Here is a 25697-nt window from a genome sequence, read left to right on the forward strand (position 1 = left end):
GTTTATCCGCACAAATAAGTGTATGTAATTGTATCTCAATATAAATGAAGTGAAATATATTCAACATTTGTTCATATTGTCTCTTAATGCATTTTTTATCTTCCCCGTAACAACATTTGTTATTTTGTAAAAAATAATGGTTATGTTTTAAAGGTTCTATTTTGGAAATGGTTCAGGAGAGGTTTTGGATAGGGGTGGCAATTGGATCCATTAAGAGAAAATCCATCCAATCTCTGGAACAAGATGATAGGGTGCGGAACCGGAGATATATCTTTGGAATCAGCATGCCAATTATTAAGTGGTCCATATCGATCTATGACTTCTATAAATTAAGGTGTTCTTATATTATATTTCACACAAACTGAAAATGTCTCAAACGTCACAAATAAATATTAACTGGTATGTCACAAATGTCTCCTTCTCCAGCTCTCTCGGGTAAATGTTTAAGCTCGCCGAGTTCACTTCCCCCAAAGATATTAAATATGAAATTCACAATCTCCTATCTTACGGAGACAGTCGAAGGATTGTGAAGCTCGAGTACCGTTCACCGTCGATTGATAACGGAGAGAAGATTGAGTTCAGCAGATTTAAGCTCAAGACACAATCAGATGTAATGGCTATGTGGATTACGTATTTCCGTTTTCAAAACAAATGTTTCGCTCGAGTTGGAAGTGACGATTTCAAGATCGGTCGAAGATATTGCGACAATGTTGAAGCGCCCACTTAGATATTGAAGTAATGTTTTTATGTTATAATGATCTATGTAATCCTAATTTTTATTTTATGAATCTTAATTTTATTTTGAAAAATTACATATTTTTTTATTCTACTACTGATGTGTCTATGTTACGAAAATGTAACTACGGAAATATTTCGGAGATATTTCGGACATCTCCGAAATAAAATAAATAAATAAGAGAAAATAACATGCGTTGAGAATGCGTTAAGATACGCCCGAAAACACATCTTCAAAAACTAAAAACATTTTTGAATTTCCATATAATACCTATAAAAAATATACATTAAGAATCATCTTAGAATATCCAAACTTATCTTTAAAATCTAAATCATTCCGGCCACTAGATTATTCGATTAAAAAAATCACTCATTGTTGGGCCAAACTAACCTACATTATTTAGAACGTAGAATTTGTATTTGTGATCAATATATGTCACACATGTAATTAGTGAGCATAGTTAGTGGCCAAGCATCTAATTATTTCCATGATGATGTGGTAAACTATTTAATCATAATTAGTACTGCTTAATAGTCTGAATTACTCAGCATGTTGAATGAATCTCAAAAGCTGATACTAGTAGTACCACCACCTGCAAAGCAAAACTGATATAATTAACTTTGAGCAGCTGCATCCTTTAGTAACTTTTCTAATCATACGGCATCTATTTAGTTGAGACTGTAATATAATAATGAGTGTGCTAAAAAACAGTAAAACTAATCAGAAGAAGGGAAATGAGAGAGTGAAATTAATCATGATAATAATAAGAGGAATAAAAATGATGGTGAACATGAACATGAAACGTGCGGTCATCATAAACCAATGAAACGATCTCTCTTTATTTGTCAGACATATCTTACCCTATCATCACTTTTTCTAGTATTACTTTTATAAGATAAGATGGTGGGGGTGGGGATGTCCCTCCCATGTACATGTATTGTTACATTGTTATGTTACTGTCTCTCTCACTTGGTCTTCATGGTTTTAATCTTCATTATCTTATTCTATATTTCACTTTTTATAATATTAAAAAACAAATTCTGATTAAATAGTTTAATAATTAAAATTTCACCTATTAAAAATAAATAAATAAATAAATTGCAGATTAAATATCTCTTTACAATGTGGCATTATATTATAGGTTTGTAGTACTAATATTTACAAGCTGGAAACCGTTAGTTTACGTTTATTCAAAAGAGTGTGTGAAACCCAAATAACATAAAATACTGTAATAAATTATGTCACTGTCATTCGAGATTATCCTAGTAGAAATGCACCTAAGGCATCAATCATGTTATAATAGGTTAATACAAATTTAACGGTCCAATTAGTGTTTTTACTTTTGTTAGAAAAAATTTAATGAAGTCTTTATGAACAGAACTCTACCTATTCTGTCTCATGATAAGCTAGTATAACTCACTCTCTTACTCTTACTTTCTTGAGGATTAGGTGGTGGGTAGAAAATAAAGATTGAAGGAAGCAAAAAGGTATGGACACCATCCAATGTTACCGAATCTACCACGTGGCTCACCAGTCGAGGCTCTCCTCTTACTACTATCTCTTTCCCCAAAAAACATTGAATGAAAAGCAAATGTCACAACACCTGAGGACAATTTCTTGCTGTAATGGAGTAAATAATGTGCTTTTCACCTACTCTCATTACACTGATTAGCACTACTCAAACACTTCCAGTGATGCCATTTGCGAGACGCTTCTTGGTTTTGGTTTTGGTTTTTTTGCCCATGGTTTAATCTGAAGCTCCCATAAAATACGACAACCTGTTTAGGTTCCCTAGGATGCGAGATATTCGGTTTTGGTAACAGGCCTGCTGCACCTATCGATTCTTGCTTGCTCACAAGAAAGAAAAAGTCTAGAGGAAGCATTGATGCAGTAAAAATAATACTCCTACAAGGTTTTCAAATGAAATTTTTTCACTTTAATGAAGTGAAAAGAAAACTCCCATTAATTGTTGAGAGTATCTTCCATGGCTCTCTGAATCGAACAAGCATCTAACATTGCAAACAACAAACAATGATGTTACTAGAATATAGATTTTATTCCTTTGAAAAGGTCAATAATAACAATGAGCCCATCAATATCTTAATACTCCGACCAAAGTATCATGCATATAAATTATGCAGAAGTTCTTAAATTATCATAAAATGAAAAATAATTTAACAATTTTAACAACTCGATCTGATGCCACATACAACAACAAAGTTTGGTTTTATTTGTGATCAGATTCCGTATCTAGTAGCTCAGCCAAAAGTAAAAAATGAATGGCAATAGAGCTCAAGCTTTCTGTATTACCTCCCCTGCTGTACCTAGCTCAGAAACCAGCCATAAAAGCAGAGCATAGGACGATCTTAAGTTTACATTCATTCTAGGGTACGTTGAACATTTATCTGCCATCAACAAGTCACACATAAAATGTTCATTGTTGAGTAGCTCGGTCATTCAGGATATGCAGAATCATCTTCCATTGTCCATACATAACCAGGCATGTCCAATCTAGGCCCAGAAATTGTCCTGTATATATAAAGCTTCTCAACGGGACTATTATCTGGCCTTGAATCTGGAGGTCCTCTTTCATCAATGACTTCAACATTGAGTCTCGGCAACTTCAGACCCAACAGTTTACATGCTCCATAACTCACATGGCAAGAGGACATCCAAAGGGATCGCATTGTCTCCAATTTTGCAGCATTGGCTAAAAGAGCTTTGTCACCAAAGGGGCAGTCCCTGATTTCCAACTTCCTAAGGTTGTCACACCCGGAGAGGACGTGATGGAGTCCCAAATCACTTTCTCCGGCAAAAGCTACAGAAAGCATCTCAAGCTTCTTCCCATAAGTCCCAATATACTCAAAAACACGGTCGGTGAGAAGCCCTGAGAGGGAAAGGCGCTGAAGACTCTTACATTGCTCAACAATAGCTCCAAATCCAACATCCAGAGGTTGACGAGTAAGATAGTCAGGAGTGCGAGGCTCAATAATACATAATCTAAAACGAGTCAAATTAGGCCTGTTCCGAGCAATTATAGTTAGGGCAGCATTGGTCATTTGACGACAAAAATATAGAACCGAATGGAGCTTGGGGCAACCTTCAGACACAGAAACAAGGCCCTGCTCTGTCAATGCTACATTTGGTTCCAGCCCAAATGGATTAGATGGAAACACCCTTAACTCCCTCAGATCCTTACATGATGCAGCAAGCATGTCAAGGCCGGCATCTTCAATGTAATCCAACACCTACATATTAGTAATAACATTAATCAGGATGCATTGACATTACAATTTTTGTATAGTTAACCAACATTCAAACATAAAAAACCATTAATGGAAAACATTATGCAAAAAAGACATACCCACAACCGCTGCAAACTCTCACATTCACCAACAAGCTTGATAAGATCCGGGCTTTGGATCGTAGCATAACTTAAGTTTAGTGATGTGAGTCTGGAGCATACAGGATAAACGGCAGGCAGGTAGGATGGGAGGACATCCCAAAAGCCAGACAAGCTCTTCATTTGCATGCACCCAGAAAATGCCGCCGCCAGATTTGAAAAGACCTCGGGCCGCATCTCAGACGTGTAGGCTCCAGTGCCTAACTCAGCAAGCTGTGGAGCCCCCCTAAGAAGGCTGGCAAGCTTATCAAGGGGTGCGGCACGATTGAGCCTGAGCGTCTGCAAGTTAGGACACCTACTAACCAGGCGCTCTAGTGCAGGAAAATTCACCTCGTTTGCCAAGCAAGAGATGTTTAGTGAAACCAATGATGTGTATGAATCAGGAAAATGGCTTAGCCAATGACCGCAAATGTCCTCCACTTCACTCTCCCGCAAGTCCAACTCCCTCAAATTCCTACAATTCCCATTACCACTGATTAGATATGTCAATGACACATTAAAGAAGCACACCAGTTCATAAACCATGAATTCTACTATATAGTAAACTAAACATTCAAAATTAAACTCCACACCACTGTCATCACCATAACAATATTCCAATAATTACATTTCCTTACTTAACACTTTAATTGCACCCTACCCTAGCATTCATAATAGATATAATCAGACAAAAATGAAACTAAAAGCTCTATCAGATTCACATCAACTTGTTTCTATAAAAGCTACTTAAAAACAAATTATTCAGTTTTTAATAAAGCACTTAATCCAATCAACTTTTTATGAATAATGAGTCCTTATAATTACTGAATACTCCTATGTGGGTCCTTATTAAAAACAAAAATAAAAATATAATTAAAAAAACCTAGATTGTAATTTCACTCATCAAATCCCAAATTTGTATATCGTTTTCATTTCACGTAACATTGCTAAATAAAGAAAGATATATAAATGAGGCAAAAATGAAGAGAGAATGAGAATAACAAACAAACCTGCAATTGGCAGCAATGGCAGCAAGTCCTTCCGTAGTGAAACCTTCACAAGAAGTAAGCACCAAAACCGTGAAATTCTTGAACGATTTAGCGATAAGGTCCAAAGAATCATCAGTGATAACCATTCTCTTAAGCCTAATCTCTTGCAAACACGGATAACTAGCAGCCATAGCTTTGATCCAAGGACATACATAACCACCCCAACCTTCCGGTACCAAATTGAAGTCCGCAAAGTGCGGTTTCCCTTTCAGTGTGATAGATCTCACTTTCGGAAACCGTTTTATCACCATCGCCGGACTCACCGCGTAGCAGTTCCCGACGAACACCCGCCGTCTGCACCACCGCTCAATCTCGTACCACGATTTGCATACCAGCGAGATCGAGCCTCTGTCTGTGTCCGATTCAATGAACGAAAAAACGTGCTCGAGTACTTCCTCAGGGAACGAGTATGCTACTCTCTGCATAACGACGTCGTTTTTTCGTATAATGATTTAACACTGAAAAATCTTGCAGTACTTTGATGTACGAAGAAGAGTTCGAGTTAGATCTGAAACGCCATTGAAGAGTTAGAAAAGAGAGATTGGAGAGAGAGAGAGAGAGAGAGAGAGAGAGGAGGAGGAGGATAAGGAGTTTGTGTTGTGATTGTACTTTCTTTGTATACTCAGTGGTGAGGTTAGAAAGTAACTAGGGTTAAATAGGTGTTGTCGTTTGGTGGTGTGAAGAGGTTTCTGTGATTTGGGATTATTGTGGGGACGCGGGGTGATTAGTTAGTTAGAGCCGTTGGATTGTCATTTGAAGATTTGAGAAAAATGGACGGTTGTGGAAGAGAATCTTATGATTTTCATTATACGGCTTGATCTTCGTAGATGAATTGCAAGTGGGGACCGCGTTATTTTTGGTAGGATTAAGGTTTTTTATTTATTTTTAAATTAGGTATTGGCACAACGGTATTCAGACATGTCTCAATGGATTTTAGTAGTAATTAAAACTTAAAACAGTTCATTCAACATTAATTAACATTGTTAAGCTGATTTTTATTTTTTATTTTTTTTAGTTTAAACTCTAAATGCTTTATTGTGTCTGAGTTTATGATGTTATTTGTTATTCCGTTCTCAGATAAAAACAAACTTATTAAAAACACAAAATTAAAAGGAAATGAAATTATTAAAAGTGTATATGCTCTTTTAAAAAAGTATTCCATTTTTTAAAATTCAACCAAAGTGCATAAGTAAATTTTCATATACAATATTTTATTTATTTATTATATTATACGACTTAACTATAATATATCCACTTTATTTTAATAAAAATGTGTTTTATTAATATGTATTTTATAGTTTATATTGTATGTGTGTAATCTTTTTTGAATTTGATAGAAAAAGTCAGGTTTGAGTTTTCTATCTCGAACTCGTTAATAAAGCCGTCTCTTTATTTTATTATTATGTCTTTTATTATTTTAATTTTTATTATTATGATTAATATTTTGAAACGGATATTATCTTAAATTTTGGATTTGAAGACATAAAATCATCCTCAATCCGTCTACTAGCATGCATATATCAAGTGTTTGAATACCATTAACATTTTTTATTTAAAGTTTATTAAAATAAATCTTTATAAAAATAAAGAATAAGTGTGTATTCTAGTAAAACTCTTTATTAATAGTAATTTGTTATTGGTTTAATTTTAGTTTACTTAATCAGAATGATAACATGAATAAAAGAAATTGATGGTTATTGAAAGAATTATGAATTTCTTATTAATGTGAATGAAAATAATGAGTGATAGCCGTCCAATCATATGTGACTGTTTTCATTCTAACCTCTGACAGTGAGATATTTTGTTTCCACAACTGTTATCAAACTCATTAACTCATACAATTGCCCAATCTACCCAAAGTAATGAACTGAATTGACTATAGCGAAGCGACTCTCTTCTAATCATCAATTCCATTATTTACCGTACGATTATGAATGAGCCAGCTATCATACTCATACTCATATGCTACTTTTGTCCATCAATTCTTTTTAAGAAATTGTTAAGAGCAAAATTTCATTCATTTAGATTTGGCGCATTAACTATGTCACCTAGTTACTCCTAATATCACATGGAGTTAAGATCGTTTTAAATTAATATTGTTATCTTTCCGTTCTTAATTATATAAAAATTAATTTTAAAAAAGTTTGCTAAACAAAATACATCAATTTTTTTAATTTATTTTTTGTATAATTAAGATCCAAATAGAATTTGAATTATTTAATCTTGAATTAACAATTGCAATTGTTTATTTCTCAAGTTTTAAGAATTATAGGTGATCTGGATCAAATTGAGGTGGAATTGAAGAGAAGTCGTGCTATAAAACGGAGTGGAAAATAATTTTTTTTAGTTGATCCTTAAGAATGATGTATTATCAGTGATATAACGATTAACATATTTGATGTAAAATCAAAGAAATAATAACGTGTGTTGAATGAAGAACAATATCTCTATTCAGTCCACACGAACAAAGTGTCTTCAATCTCAATGTTAACTGCTATGAATGAAGACTTTGAGAGAGAGAGAGAGAGAGAGATTATGGCTAGAGTTTCACATACTGAATTTTATCCAGTGTTCAAGCTTTTGCATAAGACTTTTATTTATATAACCACTTATGTGGGTTGCAAGCTAAAAAATTCACTTAAGTGCACTTTACCTTATGGTATATTATATCTCATTTAAGCGCACGGTACCTTACCGTATTGCGAATTCCACTTAAGTGCATCTGCCTTACGGTATTCTACAATTCACTTAAGCGCATTGTATCTTACGGTGTTCCGTAATGCTCTTAAGTACAATGTATGTTACAATGTTCTTTATTTTACTTATTTATTTTCTCTCATCAATATGTCCTTATGTGTGTGACCCTGTAGGTTCTCGTGACGTTGGCAATTATATTTAATCACATATTTAATATAATAAATAGTGAGTGGTATTTAGCAACACATCACTATTACTCATCTCACGGAAATGTCATGTGATATGACAAAATATTTTTGTGATAATGCTTGTGTGTACAATTATCATTTTTCCCTCATATCTATATTTAACACAGGATATAGACTGTGTCATCTTTTTCTAGTTTAATATTGGGCCCTTAGACATTTATCTTGTTACGTAGGATGGACAAATTCCATCTGGGTCACTCATGTCCATCTGCATGATTTGTGGGGTACCCATCAATTATATTTATGATCATTCATTTACAGATAATGTTTTATCAGCAATAAAGTATTTAACTCCATATATAGGGGCCATAATGATTTCAGGTCGAAGAGTGGTATACGTCATTATCACCATGAGAATAACTTATGACACTTTACATAACATTTTATATAGAATTCTCATAGTGAGTAAATCCAGTATGAATATTACTCTTAATATTCATACATGTGTGAAGACGTAATAACTCTTTATCCATGATCCCTAGGATGTGATCACTATTCTATCCACATAATAGTCTTAATGTTTTAATGTTATCCCATTTCTCAATAAAACTCGACTATGAATACTTTAAGAATAATGTCATTTATGTTTAATGGGATCTCATGACTAAGTCACACTTAATGTTTCATTAAACGGACTAGCTATATTAAAGACTTTATTATTTTGAAAAAACAAACATAATAAAGAAATGTCTTTTAATTATTAATAAATAATTTGATACAAGTACTAAGTTCTAATAAAACTATTGACCTCTAGGGCTTACACTAACAAGAATACCCCCAAAGTTTCCTAATATTAATTATGTGTGATTATTGCATTAGATATTTTTAGGGATTCGCTTTCCTATAGTTGATTTTCATGCATTTACGCACTTTCAGTTTTTGTATTAGTTGGTGTTTAGAATTATAAAATTATAATTATAATCTACCTTTTTTTAACCGCTTGATGTTAAGAGTCTCACATCGGACAATATATGGTCTGAACATATGCTTATAAATGAGGACAACTTGCACCCTACAAGTCGGTTTTGTAGGGATGAGTTAGGCTCAACCATAATTCTTAACATGGTATTAAAGTCTAGTTTAAGATCCAGTGGACCACCAGCTATCAGGTTTCCACGATTGGATCACCAACCATATATTTCCATACTCTAGATGTTCAATCCTGAGTTTGAGGAGGCGTGGAAATCGTCATTATCAAATATCGCATCTAACTTCTGTCAAACATCGATTTGCATTCAATTCTTGTAAACAAACTTCCCAAATCCATAAACCATAAAACTCTAGATTTCAAACCCATGGGTTCCCTGCCATTCTTACACATTCTACGATAACATCATAACATCACCATAACCCTAATTTCTTTTGCACCAAATAGAGGTCACTAACCTGTTTTCCTTTTGAGTAAGCTTCACATATACCATCTTTATCAAAGTTATTTTGGGGAAGTCCTCTTACTAGATCTATTTTAGATAAAGATGAAATTCTTTTCATACTTATGTGACCAACTTCTCTATGTCATAATCATTTATCTTTATTTAAAGATATAAAACATGATTTTGAGGATAAATCATCTAAGTATATAGTATAAATATTTTTTTGTCTGGATCCAGAAAAGAGGAGTTTTTCGGAGTGTGTTATTTTAACTAAACAAAGATTAGATTTAAATATAACTCTATAACCATTATCACATAACTGACTAATACTTAGCAAGTTATATTTTAAGTCTTTTCACATATTGATCATTTTCTATTAAAGAGGAAACATTATTACTAATGGTTCAAATTAGGGACGGAGGTAGAGATACCAAAGCGTGGGCAAGTGCCCCCACTAATAATTTAATTGTCACCATATCTATAATATACTATTAAGCATGTTTTTTAAATAATATAGTGTCTTTTCTTAAATTAAATCAAGATATGTTCAATAATTTTCACTTCAAGATAATATGGCAGTATATAGATAGTATATTATTTTATAATATAATGATTTATTAATGAATAATAATTTTATAAAACTCTTTATAATTTCTTTTTTATATAATAATTATCATATTTTTTAATATGTATAAAAAATTTTAAAAACTTATATTAAAAGCAAAGAAAATATAGTATATAATTAAAATATAATAGATTATTTATATCGTAAGAGTATAATTGGTTATATACTGTAAATATATTATAAAATATGCGTTAAATAGTATAATATTTAAATATAATTTCAGTTAAATGTAAAATTATAAAATAACAATGTATATTAATTAAATTTATTTTTTATATTATTTTAATTGCCCCCATGGTAAAATAGTTCTGGCTCCATCCCTGGTTCAAATCCCTTTTATTTTGGCTTTCTCATTGTTTCCAAATATTACATATCCTCCATCTTTTTGTTTCAAGGAGATGAAGCATTCATTATCTCTTGTCATATGTCTTGAGCAACCATCATTCGAGTACCATGGTTTTTCTTGATTTTTAGAAGACATTCATGCATCAAACAAGAGAAGGTTTTTAGGTACCCATAATGACTTAGGTCCTTTGTGTTTAGTTATAAAAGATTTTCTGTATAGAATTCTCATAGCGAGTCAATCCAGTATGAATATTACTCTTAATATTCATACATATGTAAAGACTTGATAACTCTTTATCCATGATCCATGAGATGTGATCATTATTCTATCCACATAATGGTCTCAATGTTTTAATGTTTTCTCATTTATCAATAAAGCTCGACTATGAATACTTTAAGAATAATATCATTATGTTTAATGGGATCTCATGATTAAATCACACATAATGTTTCATTAAACGGACTAGCTATATTAAAGACTCTATTATTTTGAAAAAATAAACATAATAAATAAATGTCTTTTAATTATTAACAAATAATCTGATACAAGTACCAAGTTATAATAAAATTATTGACCTCTAGGACTTACACCGACAAGAATACCCCAAAGTTTCCTAATACTAATGATGTGTGATTATTGCATTAGATGTTTTTAGGGATTGAGTTTCCTATAGTTGATTTTCATGCATTTACGCACTTTCAATTTTGGTATTAGTTGGTGTTTAATTATAATCTACCTTTTTTTTAATTGCTTGATGTTAAGAGTCTCACATCGGATAATATATGGTCTAGACATATGCTTATAAGTGAGGGCAACTCACACCCTACAAGTCGGTTTTGTAGGAATGAGTTAGGCTTAACCACAATTCTCAACATGCTATTAAAGTCTAATTTAAGATCCAGTGGACCACCGGCTATCATGTTTCCGTGATTGGTTCACTAACCATATATTTCCATGCTCTAGATGTTCAATCCTGAGCGTGAGGGGGCGTAGAAATATTCATTATCAAACATCGCATCTAACTTCTGTCAAACATCGAGCTATACTCAATTCTCATAAACAAACTTCTCAAATCCACAAACCACAAAACTCTAGATTTCAAACCATGGGTTTCCCACCATTCTTACGCATTCTACCATAACATCATAAAATCACCATAACTTTAATTTCTTTTGCACCAAATACAGGCCATAAACCCATCATCAAAAACTTTTCATCTACACCATATCCTTCTCAACACAACTTTATGTTTAAGTCTAGAAACACAATCAAAGTTGCCCACACCATCAACAACTACCAAAATGGCATGCTTGATTCGTACTCTATGCACCTTGGTGACAACCTAGGTCTAGCCATAGTTTCCCTACCTCTGAATAACTTTAATTATCATTCCTGCTCTCGTTCCATCCTTATTTCCCTAAGATCCAAAAGCAAGATTGGGTTCCTATATGGCACTCTTGTTCGACCTCCTAATGTTGATAAATTAACCTTAGCCTGGGATCATTATAATACAATGGTGATGCCCTAGATGATTAACTTCGTTGAAGGAGACATTGACCAAAGTGTCTTATGAATAGACATTGCTCATGACATTTGGGTTGAACTTAAGGATCTGTAGCACCAACGTGACGTGTTTCGTATATCAGACCTCCAAGAAGGGGGTCAATCCATTACACATTACTTCACTACCCTTAAGGAACTTTAGGAGGAGTTGGACAATTTTCGTCCCCTGCCTACTTGCTCTTGTCAAGTTAAATTCACTTGCACTCGCATTCCTACCATCAAAATCTACATAGAGACAAACTATGTTATTCAATTTCTTAAAGGCCTCAATGACCAAAGCACACCAGTTTAGTCAAAAATCATGCTTATGAGCCCTAACCCCCCCCCCCCCCCCCCACACACACACACACACACACCCTATCAACAAGGTGTTATCCATGCTCATTCAGCAAGAAAGACAATACATTACTCTGGGCACCGGTGAAGAAAAAGTTTTCGCCAATGTCTACAAATAACAATACAAGCCCCAAAATCCTAATTACTCCAACAAATGGTCTCTTTATGGTCGTGGAAAAGGACTGAAAATAGGCACTTACTACAACAAACTGGGACACACAATTGAAATCTGATTCAAAACCTGATTCTGAGTTTATTAAAAAAGTTTTTAAAAGAGATTTTTTTTAATTCTCCACCATGATCACTTCTTACTGCAATGATGTTGGAGATTTTCTTATGTTGAACCTTTTTGCAAAATGTTTTAAAGGCTTCAAATGAGTCATCTTTATGTTTTAAAAATAAAACTCATGTATATCTAAAGAAATTATCTACAATCACAAATTCATATCTTTTTCTACTTAGCCTATTAATTTTAATTGGGCCAAAAAGGTCCATGTGAAATAGCTTAAGGGGTTTGTTTATAGAAACGATGTTTTTTAAATGAAAATTATTTTTAACCTGATTTCCTTTTGAGCAAGCTTCACATATACCATCTTTATCAAAGTTGTTTTTGGGAAGTCCTCTTACTAGATCTATTTTAGATAAAGATGAAATTATTTTCATACTTATGTGACCAACTCGTCTATGCCATAACCATTCATCTTTATTTAAAGATATAAAACATGATTTTGAGGATAAATCATCTAAGTATATAGTATAAAGATTTTTTTTGTCTAGATCCAGAAAAGAGGAGTTTTTCGGAGTGTGTTATTTTAACTAAACAAAAATTATATTTAAATATAACTCCATAACCATTATTGTTAGAACAAGATTTGGTTATGCATCTATACCTTGAGTTTTTATGATAACAATGTCGTATTTATGTAAGAACAATTCTGGTACCCTAATGGCTTGTTATTTTATAGCTTTAACAACCAGTTCTGATTCTGAATATATGATGTGCAACGTCACCAGTTTTTGAACTATGTGTTCCAAATCCGCTTCTGCACCAGCTATTAGAAGTTCTGAAAGATGTTCAATATTGTTGCTGCAATGGTCTTTCTGCTTTTGTGCTGATTCACTCATGAGAAATTTCTGAGGAGACATTATGTTGTTGCTGCAATGTTCTTTCAGTTCATGCTTCTAGACGTGACTTTGATCATCAAAGTTCTGAAGAATGACAAGCTTACGAAGTTATGTCATGTAGTTGAAGATTCTGAAGATCTCAAGCCAGACGATTAAAGTTATCAAGGTTCTGACTGAAGATTTTGAAGACTTTGAAGATTCTGAATATTCTAAAGATCTCAAGCCATACTACTAACGCTATCAAGGTTCTGACCAAAGATTCTGAAGTTTCTGAATCCAACTTTATGTTTCTTCATTTCATGCTTCATCAACTTTCGTCAAAAGCCAATGAACTTGAAGATAAGATCAAAATGGGAACGTGATCAAATAGTACATAGTACAAATCGAACATCATTTCCCCTACCTGATTTCATGGGCAAGGACAGTACTATACATCACACCTGTCATTGATTTTATGGGTGAAGGATAATACGCAGTATCATTCCTTCCCATCCAACAGTGGACAACCACTTAAATGAGCTTTCTCCATTTTTCCCTCCAACGGTCGTATGCTTATGCTATATAAGTAAGACTTGGAGAATTGAAGAAAAACGCCAGTGACAAAATATTTTGACAAGTCTATGTCTTTGTGAAAAGATATCATTCTCTTGTACACGGGTTTTCTTTAAGTGTTTGTTATTCATTTGTGTAAAATCTGCTTGTACAGAAGCATCTTGTAACACACAAAATATTATTTAAACTATTTATTGATTCCTTAAGGAGGTTATCCTTGAGAAGACAAAGAAGGTTGTTCTTTGTGAGTCCTTAATAAGACTAGGGTATAGTTGGATCCTTGAGAAGACAAAGAAGGTTATTCTTCGTGTTTGCCGTAATTTGTTTATTATAATGGATTAAGTCCTTGTGTATAAGGAAAAATCACCTTGGAGGATGAACTGGATTAGCTTTGAGTTTCAAGCAAACTAGGATAAAAATACTTGTGTTTTTATCTCTTTTTTATTAACTTGTTAGTGGCGTTCTTGTTTTTGAAAAAGTTTTTGCTTGTAAAACCCTATTCAAACCCCAATTTCTTGTGTTTTCACACCTTCAATTATCACATAGTTGACTAATACTTAGAAAGTTATATTTTAAGTCTTTTCACATATTGATCCTTTTCTATTAAAGAGGAAACATTATTACTAATGGTTCAAATACCTTTTATTTTGGCTTTCTCATTGTTTCCAAATATTACAAATTCTCCATCTTTTTGTTTTAAAGAGATGAAGCATTCCTTATCTCTTGTCACATGTCTTGAGCAACCATTATCCAAGTACAGTGGTTTTTCTTGATTGTTAGAAGGCATTCATTCATCAAACAAGATAAGGTTTTTAGGTACCAATAGTGACTTAGGTCCTTTGTGTTTAGTTTCAAAAGATTTTCTTCTTTCACTTGTTATAAATTTCACGGGTTTAAGAAGTATTCTTTTTTCCTTTTTGAAATGAAAATTTGACTAAAGGTGATTTGTTTTCTTTCAGTAAGAGCATATTTTATTTAGAGTTATTTCCTTATTAGTGAGAAGGCATTTTTATTTTTGATTACATAGTGTGTGTGTTTTTTTTTGCAAAATAAACACTTCTTTTCTTTGCTTAAGTGAGGAAGAAATTTTTTTCATATATTTTTTTTATTTTGAGAGGCTTTAAAATCTATTCCAGCTTTATCAAAAATTCCATAATATGAACCCATGTTATTTTAAAATGTACTAGTTGATTGAACAAAATTAGTAATATCTTGTATTAGATTTTCTACTTGGTTTTCAAGAGATTGGATTTCCTTTTTTATTTGAAAGATTTTCTGAATACTTGGTTGTTTTATTTTTTTCATTCAGAGTTTTTTGATGCATGGATAACTTAGAGTAAAAGTAGTGCAAATTCTGAATTGTTTCTAGATGACGTATATTTAATTCTACCAATTCTTTTTTTTAACTTAGAGATTTTATCTTTTTGAAATAAACATTTTTTAGACAAAACATTTGTGTCCTCTAATAGGTTATCAAACATAATCTTCATCTTTTTGCATGTCTGGCGAGAGTCAGAAGTGATTACCTTTTTAGTGTTAGAGTGTGTCATTAAATATGCATTTGCTTCTTCATCTTCTTCTTTTTCTTTAGAATTTGATTGCTTAAAGTCATCCCGGGATGACATCATGTATTTTTCTTGAAGGAAAATCGCTTTGGAACCTTCTTTAAAATGTTCTACTTTATTGCAACCATAACATGTGATTTTACCTTTGTCTATTACTTTCTTGTTTTTGAAAAGGTCTTCGATTTTAGTTTCTTCTGAAAACTAGTTGTCAGATTATTCTAGAGATTAAAGATAGCATCTTCATCATCAGATAAGAGGTCTGTTGAGTCCTCAACTTTTGTTTCAAGATCATGCGGGGATGTTTCTCCTCTAGTACATGTGTGTTTGCTAGTTTTAAGAGAAATTATTTTACCTTTCTTTTATGGTTTATCATCCGAGATCAAGCTTTCATGAGTGCGTAATGATCCAATGAGTTCTGTAACTTGTAATTATTTGAGGTCTTTTACTTGAGTTATAACTGTGACCATGGGTCTCCAAATATTTGGAAGACTTCTTATAATTTTTCTTAATCTTTCATGAGTTGAATATGTCTTTCTAAGATAGCTTAGTTCATTGACTATGATAGTGAGTCTAGCAAACATTTCATATATCGTTTCATCATCTTTAATTTCAAAGGTTTCAAATTTTTTAATACACGTGTCTATAGTTTCTTGTTTGACATGACCGATTCCTTCATGATGTATTTTGAGAGCATCCCATATCTCTTTTGCAATTGTGCATTCTTCTATTTTGTCGTATTCTTCCCTGCTCAAGGTGTTGGTGTAAGCCCTAGAGGCCAATACTTTTGGTACTTGTATCGTATTATTTATTAATAATAAAAGGCTTTTTATTTATTATGTTTGTATAAAGTCCCTAGAATAGCTAGTCCGTTTAATGTATCAAGTGTGACTTAATCATGAGATCCCATTAAACATTAGGACATTATTCTTAAAGTATTCGTAGTCGAGATTTGTTGTGAAGTGGGATAACATTAAAGAATTAAGACTATTATGTATATAGATTGATGATCACATCTCATGGATAATGGATAAGGAGTTATCAAGTCTTAAACATAAGTATACATATTATGAGTAATATTTATATTGGATTGACCCGCTATGAGAATACTATATAGAATGTTATGCAAAGTGTCATAAATTATTCTCATGGTGATAATGGTGTATACCACCCTTCAACCTGAAACCACTATGGACCCTAGATGTAGAGTCGAGTGCTTTATTGTTGATCAAACATTGTCCATAACTGGATGACCATAAAGACAGTTGATGGATACTCCATGAAGCATGATTAGGGACATAGGTGACCTATATGGAATTTTCTCATCCTGTGTAACATGATAAATGTCTAAGGGCCCAATAGTGAACTGGACAAGGAGGACCCGGTCTGTGCTTTGTGTTCACTATAGACATAAGGGAAAAAGGGTATTTGTACACACAAGTATTATCACAAAAAAGGATTTGTCAGATCACATGACATTTTTGTGTCTTGGATAGCAATAATGTGTTGCTAGATACTGGTCATTGTTTATTATGTTAAATATATGATTTAATATAATTGCCAATGTCGCGAAAGCCTACAGGATCACACACAAAAAGGAAGGATTGATGAGAGATAGAGTAAATAAGAAACATCGTAAGGTACGGTGCACTTAAGTGAATTGTAAACATCGTAAGGTCTGGTGCACTTAAGTCGAATACAAAATATGGTAAGGTACCACACACTTAAGTGATTTTTGGTATACCATAAGATATGGGCCACATGCACTTAAGTAGGCTTTTTAGCTTGCAGCTCACACAAGTGGTTCTAGAAATAGAACCCTTGTGCGGAAGCATTTAACTTGATGAAATTTCATTTATCTCTCTCTCACACACACACATACAGACACACACACACATACACATACACACACACACACACACACTCAAAGCCTTCATTTGTAGCAACTAGCATTGAGACTGAAGGAATCCGTTCATGTGGACTGAGTAGAGGCGTTGTCACCATTCAATGCTCGTGATCACTCCTTAGATCTGCATCAAAGGTTTCAATCTCCATAATAGGTAATGGTTTCTATCACTGATCATGCCCATTCGTAAAGATCACTAAAGAAAAAAATTTAATTTCCGCTGCGTTTTGGATCGCAATTTTCCTTCAGTGGTATCAGAGCCAACTTACTAAACCATGCATCTGATAGTTGTTTATTTTCTATATTAATATGATTAAAAGACAAAATGAATTAAATAATAAACGAGTAATTAAATTTGGCATCATGCGTGTACGATTTGGATGATTGATGTTGACTATGTTTCGGAATTCGACATTAGTATGGTGAAGCGACAATATCGATTGTCCATAGGTTACACAAATGAGATTGATCAATTTATATATGTGATATAAGTAATTCTGATGCAAAATATGGTATATATGACATACTATTTCTATTTCGTTCATTCAAACACTTAATGATTGTTATTCCATTGAGCGATCAATGGTCATTTGCTTCGGAATCCGACATTAGTACGATGAAGCAATGATGTGTTGACCAATCATACTGAATTATCAATCGAGGTGTGTTTGACGGTATGAAATTGTTGCATTAGGATTCACGATGGTACAAGGGTTTGTGTTGTCATAGAGTTATGCGATTAGGGTTGTGACTGCACAAGAGTTATACTTTAAAGTATCAAGTGTTGATGTGAAAAACGATGTCGGTTTCAAATGAATTATTCATTAAAATTTTGCGTAGTGTGATCAATCGTCGAAATTTAATTTGGTTTATTTAATTAACAGAATTTAAATTAATAATAATAATGTGTTTATTATTATTGTCTTGTGGTGATCATTTATGGGCTTAGTTTTCCTTTATTTTGTTTTTGGGATTTTAAAATACGACATGTGTGTCGTGCCTCTCTTTTTAATCTCTTAATGTAACTTCCTTTCTCATCTCACTCCCTCGTATGTAAAATGAGTTTCTTTTATGTAATGTAATGTTATGAAGAAAGAGAAGAATATAATATCAAAGGAGGACAACCTTGAAGATCTTGCTTGGAGAAGCTTAGATCGTTATTAGGTTAGCTTAGATTCTCTCACTGGCTTGGGAGAACAACTGCGTTAGGGGTCATAACTGTTTCATTTTGTATGTATGTTGATGCATGTGAATGTATGTTGATGCATGTGAGAGACGATTTATATGATAAATAAGCCGGTGAGATCAAAATAATTGCAAATTCCCTCAAATTAAATATTAAGTTTATGCTTTCCAAGTTTTAGCACTCATCAAGACTAGTATCAAATAATGTAGGTTTCGCCTACGCACGGTGCATTTTCTATATTAGTAAGGTGCGATGGGATAATTGTAGTATCCAATTTCTAAAACAATGGGTCAAACTTAACTAAACAAATTATAATGAGATTATATACGTTTAGAAGCAAGAGTTGGAAATGATCCATATGATGGATTGGAATAAGGAGTTATTCACCCAACTAAAATATTCGAGAGATGTATTAAATACAATTGGAAGGAGTTCCTACATATATAACCTAGTTTTGTGTAATCCGCCTACGTGGACTTAAAACAAAGTGAAATGTGGATCTCGACCCACTAGAAAATCTTCCAACAGGATTTTCCGAATCAAATGGTGAGGGTCATTTGTTTTGAGTAAAATAGTAGGAGCATATTTAATTAAAGGCCTAATCGAATATGTTATTTTAATCATACTTATATTTTCATACTTTTCATGTAGATTACCATGACAACAAACACCTCTAACAACATTTTGCGATCAATCCTTGATAAGGAAAAATTATCCGGGACAAGTTTTCTAGATTGACACCGAAATCTGAGGATTGTCCTCAAGCATAATAAAAAGTTGTATGTCTTGGAGGAACCTGTTCCTGAAGAGGAACCTTCTAGTTCTGCACCTAAGGCTGAAATAGATGCTTATAAGAAGCATGTCGGCGATGCCAATGAAGCTTCTTGCCTCATGCTAGCTACCATGAACTCAGAGTTACAAAAGCAACATGAGAACATGCCAGCGTTCGATATGATCAGACACCTGAAGATGCTCTATCAAGAGCAGGCAAGGCATGAAAGGTTTTAAGTTTCAAAAGCCCTTTTTGAAGGCAAGTTAGATAAGGGATACCTTATAGATCCCCATGTGCTAAAGATGATTAAGTATATGGAGAACCTTGAGAGGTTGGGTTTTCCCCTCAGAAAGGAACTTGCGACTGATTTGATCTTGCAATCGTTACCAGAGAGCTTCAATCAATTTGTCCTTAATTTCAAAATGAATGATATGGACAAAACTCTTCCTGGACTGTTATGCATGTTAAGAACTGATGAGTAGAATCTGAAGTCAAAAGAGAAGCCCATGATCAGAAATGGAAATAAACAGAACAAAAGGCCCACCAAGCAGGGTGGTAAAGGGAAAGTCAAGGAAGTTGCCAAACCCAAACCTATTGCTCCTGCTTTGAAGCCTAGTGGAGGCATAGAAAAGGATGGCACTTGCTTCCATTGCGATAAGACCGGTCACTGGAAGAGAAACTGTCTAAAGTACCTGGAAGATAAGAAGAATGGAGTAGAGACTTCAACTTCAGGTATTTTTGTTATTGAAATTAATCTATCTACTTTTGCATCATGGGTATTAGACACTGGATGTGATTCTCACATTTGTACCAATGTGCATGGGCTAAAAAGGAGTAGAGATTTGCCAAAAGGTGAAGTTGACCTACGAGTTGGAAATGGAGAAAAGGTTGTTGCTTTAGCCGTAGGAACTTATGTATTGACTTTACCTAGTGGTTTAATAATTCAGTTAGAGAACTGTTATTATGTATCTACAATTAGCAGGAATATTATTTCCGTTTCTTGTTTGGACAAGCTTGGTTTTTCATTCATAATAAAGAACAATTGTTGCTCCATTTATTTGAATGATATATTCTATGTTACTGCATAAATGAACAATGGACTATATGTCCTTGATCTTGAAATGCCTATTTATAACATTAATACTAAAAGGATGAAACCTAATGAGTAAAATCCAACTTACCTTTGGCATTATCGATTAGGCCACATAAATGAGAAACACATTTCCAAACTCCATAAAGATGGACTCTTGGACTCTTTTGATTATGAATCATATGAGACATGCAGATCTTGTTTAATTGGAAAGATGACAAAGTCTCCATTCACAGGAAAAGGTGAAAGAGCTAATGATCTTTTGGTCCTCATACATACTGATGTATGTGGACCACTGTACATACCAGCCATATGAGGTTTTAAGTACTTCATCACATTTACTGATGATTTCAGTATATATGGTTATGTGTATTTAATGAAACATAAGTCAGAGTCCTTTGAAAAGTTCAAGGAATTCAAGAATGAAGTACAAAACCAACTAGGTAAGAATATTAAAACTCTTCGATCAGATCGATGTGGTGAATATTTGAACCTAGAGTTTGATGATCATCTGAAAGAGTGTGGGATTCTATCCCAACTTACTCCTCCCGGAACACCCCAATGGAACAGTGTATCTAAGAGAAGAAATTGAACCTTGTTAGACATGGTCCAATCCATGATGAGTCACACCGATCTTCCAAACTCCTTTTCGGGACATGCATTATTGATAGCAGCTTACACACTTAATCATGTTCCATCAAAAAAGGTTGAGAAGACACCATATGATATATGGAGTGGTAAGAAACCACATATGTCTTACATGAAGATTTGGGGTTTTGAAGTTTTTGTGAAACGAAAAATTTCAACTAAGCTTGAGCCCAGATCTGACAAATGCTTATTTGTGGGGTATCCTAAAGAAACAAAAGGGTATTACTTATACAATCCATTTGAGGGAAAAGTGTTTGTCGCTCGAACTGGAGTTTTCCTAAAAATGGATTTTATTTCCAAAGGAATAAGTGGGAGGAAAGTAGAGCTTGAATAAATTCAAGAACCACAAAGCATTGATACACCTATGGATGAATTGGAGCAGGAAATATAAGTAGTTGTGGAAGATCAACCTGCTCAAGTAGAACAAGACCAACGTAGGTCAAGCAGGATACAACACCTACCTGAGAGATATAGATATCTCATAACTGATCAAGGTGATGTACTACTCATGGATCAAGATGAGCATGTGACCTACTAGGAGACCATAACTGGTCCTAAATCTGAGAAGTGGCTAGAAGTCATGAAATCTGAAATGGATTCCATGTACACAAACTAGGTTTAGACCTTGGTAGAGCCTCCTGTAGGTGTTAACCATATAGGATGCAAGTGAGTCTTCAAAAAGAAGATTTACATGGATGGTAAGGTACATACCTATAAGGCAAGACAAGTTGCAAAAGGATATAAAAAAATTCATGGGGTTGACTATGATGAAACCTTTTCACCAGTTGCAATGCTTAAATCTGTTCGGATTTTACTTGCTATCGTTGCATATCATGATTATGAAATATGGAAGATGGATGTCAAAACTTCTTTCCTTAATGGGGATCTTCTTGAGGATGTGTACATGACACAACCTGAAGGATTTGACATACCAAAAGAAGCCCAAAAGATATGTAAGTTACAAAGATTAATCTATGAACTGAAGCAAGCTTCCAGAAGCTGGAATCTTTGTTTTGATGAAACAGTAAAACAATATGGATTCATCAAGAATGAAGATGATCCTTGTGTCTACAAGAAGGTTAGTGGAATAATGATCGTCTTCCTGGTATTATATGTAAATGACATATTACTCATTGGAAACAATGTCCCTACCCTACAACAAGTAAAGACTTGGCTAGGGAAATGTTTTTCTATGAAAGACCTATGTGAAGCAGCCTATATATTAGGAATCAGGATCTATTTAGATAGATCACAAAAACTACTTGGCCCAAGTCAGAGTACATACATAGAAAAAGTGGTGATACGCTTTAATATGCATGATTCCAAGAAAGGATTCATATCTATGCAACGTGACATGTGTCTATCAAAAAAACATGAATGAGATTCCATATGCATCTGCAATAGGATCTATCATGTGCGCCATGTTATGTACTCGACCAGATGTCTCAGATGCTTTAAGTGCAAAAAGTAGGTACCAATCTGATCCTAGTGATGCTCATTGGGTAGCTGTCAAGAATATCCTTAAGTATTTGAGAAGGACTAAAGACTCATTATTGATATATGAAGGTCAGGAGGAACTTGATGTAATTGGATACACCGATGCTAGCTTCCAGACAAATAAGGATGACTTTAGATCGCAATCTGGTTATGTGTTCAGCTTAAACGGTGGCGCTGTGAGCTGGAAAAGTTCAAAGCAAGATACAGTTGTTGATTCTACAACCGAGGTTGAGTATATTGTTGCCTCAAGTGCAACAAAGGAAGTTATTTGGATTAAAAAGTTCATTAGTGAACTTGGCATAGTTCCTAACATTGTGAATCTCATTGATCTCTATTGTGATAATAATGGTGCTATCGCACAAGCTAAAGAGGCTAGATCTCACCAACGATCCAAACACATACTTAGGTGTTATCACCTCATTCGAGAGATAATAGATAGAGGAGATGTGAAAATATGCAGAGTACCTACACTTGACAATATTGCTGACACACTGACAAAGCCTCTTGCGCAGCAGAAGCATGATGGGCATTCTAGATCTATGGGTATTAAGGGTGTGCATGATTGACTCTAGTGCTAGTGAGGTATTGTTGGTGTAAGCCCTAGAGGCCAATACCTTTTGTACTTGTATCGAATTATTTATTAATAATAAAAAGTTTTTTCTTTATTATGTTTGTTTAATAAAGTCCCTAGAATAGCTAGTCCGTTTAATGTATCAAGTGTGACTTAATCATGAGATCCCATTAAACATAAGGATAATATTCTTAAAGTATCCTTAGTCGAGCTTTATTGTAAAGTGGAATAACATTAAAGCATTAAGACTATTATGTATATAGACTGATGATCACATCTCATGGATCATGGATAAGGAGTTATCAAGTCTTAAACATATGTATGAATATTATGAGTAATATTTATATTGGATTAACCCATTATGAGAATACTATATAGAATATTATACAAAGTGTCATGAGTTATTCTTATGCTGATAGTGGTGTATACCACCCTTCGACCTGAAATCACTATGGACCCTAGATGTAGAGTTGGGTGTTTTATTGTTGATCAAACGTTGTCCGTAACTGGATGACCATAAAAACAGTTGATGGATACTCCACGAAGCATGCTGAGGGACATAAGTGACCTAGATGGAATTTCCCCATCCTACGTAACAAGATAAATGTCTAAGGGTCCAATATTGAACTGGACAAGGATGACATGGTCTATGCCTTGTGTTCAATATAGACATAAGGGCAAAAAGGGTAATTATACACACAAGTATTATCACAAAAAAAGGATTTGTCAGATCACATTATATTTTCGTGTCTTGTAGCATTGATGTGTTGCTAGATATCGATCACTGTTTATTATGTTAAATACGTGATTTAATATAATTGCTAATGTCGCGAAAACCTACAGAGTCACACACAAAAAGGATAGATTGATGAGAGATAGAGTAAATAAGGAACACTGTAAGGTACAATGTACTTAAGTGAATTGTAGAACATCGTAAGGTACAATGCACTTAAGTATAATACGAAATATGGTAAGGTACCACACACTTAAGTGGTTCTCGGTATACGATAAGATATGAGCCATATACACTTAAGTGGGCTTTTTAGCTTGCAGCCCACATAAGTGGTTTTATAAATAGAACCCTTGTGCATAAGCATTTCACTTAATGAAATTTTGTTTCTCTCTCTCTCTCTCTCTCTCTCTCTCTTTCTCTCTCTCTCTCTCTCTCTCTCATTCACTCAAAATATTCATTCGTAGCAGCTAACACTGAGACTGAAAGAATTCGTTCGTGTGGACTGAGTAGAGGCGTTGCCACTATTCAACGCTCATGATCACACCTTAGATCTGCATCAAAGGTTTCAATTGCCACATGAGGTAACAATTTCTACCACTGATCATGCCCATTCGTAAGGACCACTAAAGGAAAATTTTTAATTTCTACTGCATTTTAGATCGCAATTTTCTTTCACAAGGCACATGATAAAATAAGTTGAGCGTTAGAATTTAAGAATACCTTATCACTTTCATATTTTTTTCATTCAGTTTGATATTTTGGGACTAAAGGTGTTATTTCTATTGAAGTAGTCATATGCATGAAATTTCCACTCTCTAGAACTTATCACATATTGTTATCTTGAGATAAAAGGAATAATTTCATTTTTCATTTTAAGTAGTAGTAGTCAGATTCGTTGAAGGATGATGGTTTGTAGGATAATCGTCATTCAGCTATTAAATTTGTTTGTTTAGACATCTTTTTTGAATATTTTACTCTAATATTGTTAAGTATTTTTTAGAGCCCTTACTCTGATACCAATTGATGTAAATAGAGATGTTATGAGAAAGGAGGTTGAATTGTGACATTTTGAAAATTGTCATTCTTCTCCCTAAATAGGTTAATCAGTGTCTTGAAAATTTATTCAAAGATCAATGGTTAAGGAACATTTTAATAAGTGTTTTTGGTTGTGTGTGATTAATGTAAAATAAAATAGTAATTAAAGGAGAGAGTTTAGAAGAGATACAGTAGGAACTTATACTGATTTCTCAATATGGTTAGTCGAGTCCTCACGTTGTGTGAGAGTTTTTACTGATGCTTGAAAGAGGATATATTTTTCAAGTGAGTATTTTTCAACTATGTATTTTCTTAGCCTCATCAGGCTTATAATACTGATTGATATAACTTTAAGTAAGCTTACAGAATACTACGCTTTTTATATCTCTTGCAGATATACAATTGTAATAGAAAGTGACTCTCTTAAAGATTTCTTACAACTTAACCATATAGTAGTGAGATGTTAATTTGGTATCTTTGACAATGTGGGTACGTATTTGGATAAATAAGTTATTTTTACTTATAATTCTTATGAATATTTGTGCACGTTTTTATCAAGAGTATTCTCACACCTATTCTTGAAGAAATGACTTGTATTTATGGACAAGAAACATAGGCGTTGAGACATCGTATTTTTGTAATTTGGTGTGACTTTTAGATAGTAC

The 25697-nt window shown here is 33.6% G+C and overlaps 1 protein-coding gene across 1 annotated transcript; it reads right to left on the minus strand.

The window, feature by feature from the left end:
- Positions 1–2773: 2773 nt before the first annotated feature.
- Positions 2774–5787, minus strand: LOC127091615 (protein TRANSPORT INHIBITOR RESPONSE 1). The gene is made up of 3 exons (XM_051030300.1): positions 5129–5787; positions 4101–4593; positions 2774–3984 (listed from the first exon to the last, which is right to left on the minus strand). Exons 1-3 carry the CDS (start codon positions 5590–5592, stop codon positions 3190–3192), a joined length of 1752 nt encoding a protein of 583 aa, XP_050886257.1. The 5' UTR covers positions 5593–5787; the 3' UTR covers positions 2774–3189.
- Positions 5788–25697: the final 19910 nt, after the last annotated feature.

This window comes from Lathyrus oleraceus, chromosome 6, assembly GCF_024323335.1.
Source record: "Lathyrus oleraceus cultivar Zhongwan6 chromosome 6, CAAS_Psat_ZW6_1.0, whole genome shotgun sequence".
Taxonomy (NCBI): Eukaryota; Viridiplantae; Streptophyta; class Magnoliopsida; order Fabales; family Fabaceae; genus Lathyrus; species Lathyrus oleraceus.

Coding starts and splice junctions, on each gene's coding strand:
- LOC127091615 (XM_051030300.1), bottom strand. CDS start 5,592: ATGCAGAGAGTAGCATACTCGTTCCCTGAGGAAGTACTCGAGCACGTT. Junction 4,594..5,128: donor GCCATTGCTGCCAATTGCAG/GTTTGTTTGTTA, acceptor TGGGAATTGTAG/GAATTTGAGGGAGTTGGACT. Junction 3,985..4,100: donor AGAGTTTGCAGCGGTTGTGG/GTATGTCTTTTT, acceptor ACTAATATGTAG/GTGTTGGATTACATTGAAGA.